The following is a 6,192-nucleotide window of genomic DNA, read 5'->3' as shown; positions in this document are numbered from 1 at the left end:
TTGCTACGAAGACACCGTTAGGGAAGGTGTGAGCACTGAACCAGGGACGCTCACCCTGGGCGTGTAATGCTAAGCTACCGTGTCTTTGGCCACCTGTCAATCACTCTCACCACTGTGGGCACATTGCATTACGTTCAATGTGCATTCCAGTCATTGCCTTTCTTCTTTTTCTTATCAATACTGGGCTCAACTAATGAGTGACGCATGTCGACAGCCCAGCGCGTGTTGCTATGGCGATCAATGTTACCTGCAGAGCCACACGCTTCAGCCTCTCCTCATCCAGCTCTCCTCGTAGCTCCGCTATCTCTTTCCTGGAAACACACACACACACACACACACATTAGTGTAGTGCAGCATGTACACAAAAGGTTCACACGCATGATGACTGCTGTGTGTTCTTTGGTGTAAAAAAGAAACCGAGCACAAATGGTTTCCTTTGAAACCCACTGAGATGAAGATCCACCCACAGAGCTAAATGTCAATTACAATCATGCCGTTCTGAGTATCACCATGAAGCACTGCTCGTGACATATTGGATGCATTTGTAATGAGCCGTATAGCGGACTTCTTCAAGAGCAACTAAACCCCCAAACCACTTTTCCTCGTCTGAAAACCAGTTTGGGTATTTAGTAGAGTTGATGGAGTCAGCTGCAAATCATGACATTTAACTGCACTCCTAAAATGCATAGCGCCCGCCCTCTCCTGGTTTGAGACCCATTGAAACACATTTTGGGTTAAAAGGGAGACCGGTGTTGAAAACAGCAACTGAACATTTAGGTGACCTCGTAAAAACCTTCAACCAATATCAAAAACATACTCATCTGTGTTTATTATCTACACCAACCATGGACCTCAGTTACTACGAGCAAGCGCAGACGCATTTATGCTGCAAGTCGCCAGCCAAACTGAAATCTGATGAACTTGAGTTGCTGTTTGTAATATTGGTTCTGAGCAGACATTTTGATGCTAGTATTGCTTGCTAGCTCTACGGGACGGCTGGGGCATATTTTTGATGGCGTCAGCTGTAAAAGGGTCTATTGGCTGGCAGATGATGTATATGGAGGCAGCTTTTTGTCAGCAGGGTGCTTGCATAGGCTACATTCTTTTTATTTGTTAATCATAGCGCAGAGGAGCATTTCAGTGAGGTGTGAGGAGAAGCGATGAAGCTGCAGGGCAGCAAATCTGAATGCATGCATGCAGTTTAAGCAGAAGCAGAACAAATCCAAGCGCAGGCAAGGGGCCTTTGAGGGAAAGGGCTGCAAACTGTGATCGTATAATCAATGAGTTCTTGAAATCCAACAAAGATGGGAACAAAGCTCCATAAGCCCTGTTCTCATCAACACTGGGCAGCATTACATTTGCTGGGCCTTGAGCAGCTCCACGGACATCAGCAGCTCCTTCATCTGGCTGCGCAGCTCGTCCAGCTGGGCGTTGGCCTCGTCGGGCTCCAGCCGGGCCCTGCTGCTCTCGGGGCTCGGCTTGGCCTCGGCGGGCCGGAGGGGTGCCGGTGACTGGGATAAGGAGTTTGTGGAAGGCTGTGGAAGGGCAAACATAAGGAGGGAAAATACAAGGACGTGAGACAGACTGCGCGGGTTCATTTTCAGACTCGTCAAATTGTTCAGTGATCCTTTGTGCAGAGCTTGTCACTAGGCAACTGTTGATGATTTGACCCCTATGACCCTTTCTTCAAAGGTCACAATGTCAGGAATACACAGCATGTGGGTGACTTAGGATTCATCAGACCCCTTCACATTGTTCCCACATCTTTGACTTCATTTCTTAGTTTCACTGCACTCTCAGACTAGCATTCACCTTTGAAAGAAAACTGGAAAGAAGGGGATATAGTTGGGCTACAGTGCATAAACCTGTCATCACTAACCGAACATTCTCAGTCGATGCTTTTATCACGTCTGTCTCTCGGGACAGAAATAACAATGTCTGCGCTGACTTCCCGGATACTAGAGCGCTCGGCTTATTGAGGCGTCTCCAGAGGCTCAAATGCCCTGCTGTCTGTATGTGGTGAACTTATAAATAAGATAAGGAACCTTTTTTGGATTAAATTCTCTGATCAGTCAGAAAGAGTTATGGCTTGTTCTAATAATAAGAAAAGGGATCCTTTAGGTATGGAGAGGAGGAATGACTAGTGACCGCTAGAGCTCTCAACATACAGGCGACTGTGGCTTCAAGACACACAAACGTATCCTTGATGAAATACGCCAGTCACCTTTAAAAGAAGCACCCGCAATCGTGCATTTCTGGTTTTCATCCTTCATTAAAATGTGTCTGCATCTACAGAATGTCATCGTAAACAACGATTGCAGGTGAAGCTGTCCTTGAATGACCCTATCCCGCAGTGAACCCCACCCACACACACACACACCCACACCCACACCCACACCCCCACACCCACACACACACACACACACACACACACACACACACACACACACACACACACACACACACACACACACACACACACACACACACACACACACACACACACACACACACACACACACACACACACACACAGACACACACACACACACAGACACACACACACACCAACCCCCCGAGCTGAACAGCCGGGTCTAATTGGTCTTGGCCTGACTAAGACCGATGCAGATTAGATAGCATCTGAGGCAATTAATGAACTGCAGGCTGAATGGCAGGTGGCGGTCCTCCCCACGTTCACTTCCTGTCGGAGAGATGCCAATCAACCGGCTTGTCTTTCATGAGGTTGATATATTGTACATGAAGCTGGGCTCCATGCTTGCAACTAACTATTTCTTCTTTTTTCATCTTGTCCCAAAAAGATGCAGAAAAGCTGGTTCACGCGTTTGTTACTTCCAGACTAGATTACTACAACTCCTTATTATCAGGCTGCTCTAATAAGTCTCTTAAATCCCTCCAGTTGATCCAGAATGCTGCAGCTCGTGTACTCACAAAAACTAAGAAAAGAGATCACATGACTCCTGTATTAGCTGCTCTGCACTGGCTCCCTGTAAAATCAAGAATCACATTTAAAATTCTTCTCCTCACCTACAAAGCCTTGATTGGTGATGCACCATCATATCTTAAGGAGCTTGTAGTACCATATTGCCCCACTAGAGAGCTGCGCTCACTAAATGCGGAGCTACTTGTGGTTCCTAGAGTCCTAAAAAGTAGGATGGGAGCCAGAGCCTTCAGTTATCAAGCTCCTCTTTTATGGAACCAGCTTCCACTTTCAGTCCGGGAGGCAGACACAGTCACCTCATTCAAGAATAGACTTAAGACTTTCCTGTTTGATAGTGCTTATAGTTAGGGCTGAATCAGGTTTGCCCTGGTCCAGCCCCTTGATATGCTGCTATAGGCTTATAGGCTGCTGGGGGATGTTTTAGGATACACTGAGCACCTATCTCCTCTTCTCTCTCCTTATGGATGAATTTACATCTCTCCATTGCACCTTATTAACTCTGCTTCCTCCCCGGAGTCGTTGTGACTTCACGTCTCATAGGGTCCATTGGACCTGGAGGTGTCTGATGCTGGTGAACCGGCCTCCCGCGTTGGCCCTGCTGATGCGCCGCCCCCCCCCTCCTCTCTACCTCCTTCTGTTTCATGGATTGGAGTTCCATTCATACATTGTCATATTCATGTAATGTGTTTATGTAACTTTCTGTCCATCCGGGGAGAGGGATCCTCCTCTGTTGCTCTCCTGAAGGTTTCTTCCCTATTTCTCCCAGTTTAAAGGGAGTTTTTCCTGATCCGATGTGAAGTCTTGGGAAAGAGGATGTCACATGTGTACAGATTGTAAAGCCCTCTGGGAATAATTTGTGACTTTGGGCGGTACCACAGTTTTGCACCCAAGTCTCTCTTTACAGGTCTGTGAAGGACCTGCTACCTAGCTCACGGGAAAAAACACAACAATTCTTCTTCTTCTTCTGCTAATATATCCACTATCAGCTTGCTTATATTGCAATTGTAAAGATTTGGGACACAACAAACAATACTGAGAAAACTCGACACACATTGAGTTCTACGTAATATGATATTAGACATATGATATTTAACATGTATATATACACAAAAAGGGGCGTTAAGGTTACCATTTAATGGCTGTCGTACGATTTGCAGTGTTTGTCATCTGGTGAAAGGTGGCGCTCTTAGTTACCTTTCTGGTTTCAGTCAGCTTTGGTTTGGCAGCAGCATCCTCCTCATCGAACCTGAAGGACTTCTCCACGCTCAGCTCCTTGGTGGGCTGCGAGGGAAGAACATTAGATTAGAAGTGCTCAGCTTCCTGAGAGGCTCGTGCCGATCCCCGGTGACGTCCGACAGCTACTCTCACACCGTCGTTTGGACAAAGTGCAGCCGAGTGATGCTGAGAGTGAAGTGTGACTGGCCTGAAAGACGAGGCTGCAGTGGGATGACCTGTGTGCGGCGGGGGCTGCTTTTGTGTGCGTGTGTGTGTGTGTGTGTGTGTGTGGATGAGAGTGAGCGTGACAGAGGGCAATTGAGTGAAAGGCTGTGATGGGTACCGTAGAGTCGAGGGACCTCAGAGTGAAAGGAAAATCAATTGAGTGCTACATCCATTTCAGAAGAAAAACCCATATCTGATATGTAATATCCTATTTGTGGTCTAGTTGATAGACCGTTTTTAATGGTAGCCTTATTAACCTTCATAACCTGTTGATCCAATCTGAGAAATTAAACTTTTTTAATAGCTTTCTTTGAATACTAGAGATCCATCTGCAAAAAATATTAACTTGATGGTCTTGTTGAATTATAACTGTGGTGTTATCACGATTACCAACATTTGGCTTATCCTAAACGTGTAGGAGACCACCGTCATGGTCGGGCTGGTGCTTGTGGGCTCACCGATTGTCCTCCGCCAAACTGGGCGGGCAGCCTCCTGCCAGGCATCTTTGGTCTGTTAGCAGTGGGGTGAGAGAGCTTCTCCGAGGTAGACGACAACTCGTCAAAACTCATCAGATCTGTTGGGAATAGATGGGGGAGGCAAACAATGAGTAACTCACAAGCTCATCTCATTCAATTCAAATGGTCGGGAACAGCTCGGGCAGCAAACTGGGCCTCCAGCCTTTAAACTGCAGGTCGGGGAATGAGCATATCCAGGATCAGTTTGTAGTTGTTCCGTTTCTTGATAGGAGAGGAATAAGCTATGATTTTCCCACAGAGGTATGCTTTAAGAGTTTCCCATAGTGTAGCTTGCGAGATCTCTGGGGAGGAGTCCGTCTTTCAACCAGAGGATCGGCAGTTCGATCCCCGGCTCTGCTAGCCTCGTCTACAGTGTGAATGGAATGGATAAAAAAGCTTCAGCTAAATGAAACGAAAATGTAAATGAATTGAAACAAGACTTTTAACAAGATAAATTTAGCGCAACAGAAAGACTTAAAAGACGTGTTGAGTTTGCATCAACAGGAAGTGAAAATGTGTGCAGATCAGAAAACAGGTAGGTGTAAATTAATAAACCGTGGGAAGTAACTCTAAACAGGGAGATTTAGGAAAGAGTGGATGGAAATAGAGGATTCACGGTCTGCATTTAAACGGCAACATGAGGACAGAGAGAGTCAATCACAAGTCAGCGGTGGTCGTGTAACAGCACTTTACAGCTTCACAGCAACGCATGGGACGGCAGGCAGAGATTGGAGTTTCGTGTGTGTGTGTGAGTTTGTGTGCGTGAGTGTGTGTGTGAGTGTGTGTGAGAGAGACTGCCTTCTGGTGAGCAATGTGGCGTTTTAGCAGTTCCTCATCGCCTCTGTAACCTGGAGGAAACAGAGAACTCTCCGATGGGAAAAAAACAACAAAACATTGAGCTCGGCTCCATTAAATCCATCCTAGTCATCTTGTCTACGGACCCCCCCGCTCTTCTCTCCTCCAATCTCAAAACTATTAATCTTTTCAATTACGTCTCCCCCTGTTCAGTTCCATCGCCACTGCCTTTCTTTCATCATTTCTCTCTCGCTCCTAACTGTGAAGTTGTATTGAAGGCACATTTGCATATTGATGCACAACTCAAAATGTACAAAACTGACAGCTGCAAACTGCTGATTGACAACGTGTTAAGGGTGAGAAGGAACACTTCATGAGGGAAGTGTCCTTGAACTGTTACAAACTACAGCTCTTAAATCAGTTCAATCCATTTCACAGGACGACTTTGATGGGCTCATGATACTTTTAACTAAGTCCGTTCTT

The 6,192-nt window shown here is 46.3% G+C and overlaps 1 protein-coding gene across 5 annotated transcripts in view; it reads right to left on the bottom strand.

Moving 5' to 3' along the window:
• cd2ap (CD2-associated protein) overlaps positions 1 to 6,192 on the bottom strand; it is a 57,017-nt gene that overhangs the window by 1,710 nt on the left and 49,115 nt on the right. For 4 of the 5 annotated variants that reach the window (XM_034526956.1, XM_034526960.1, XM_034526958.1 and 1 more), the window contains 4 exons: positions 4,858 to 4,973; positions 4,154 to 4,240; positions 1,357 to 1,535; positions 1 to 311 (listed from right to left, as the gene is read on the bottom strand). The exon at positions 1 to 311 is cut by the window's left edge and continues 1,710 nt beyond it. In XM_034526956.1, the coding sequence (XP_034382847.1) occupies positions 191 to 311; positions 1,357 to 1,535; positions 4,154 to 4,240; positions 4,858 to 4,973 (503 nt within the window). In that variant the 3' untranslated portion in view covers positions 1 to 190. The remainder of the gene's footprint in view (positions 312 to 1,356; positions 1,536 to 4,153; positions 4,241 to 4,857; positions 4,974 to 6,192) is intronic. The other variant, XM_034526957.1, reaches the window with a different exon arrangement.

The sequence above is a fragment of the Cyclopterus lumpus genome, chromosome 24 (genome assembly GCF_009769545.1).
Source record: "Cyclopterus lumpus isolate fCycLum1 chromosome 24, fCycLum1.pri, whole genome shotgun sequence".
NCBI lineage: Eukaryota > Metazoa > Chordata > Actinopteri > Perciformes > Cyclopteridae > Cyclopterus > Cyclopterus lumpus.
Note: the sequence above shows the minus strand (reverse complement) of the source record. Positions and strands in the feature narration are given on the sequence as shown.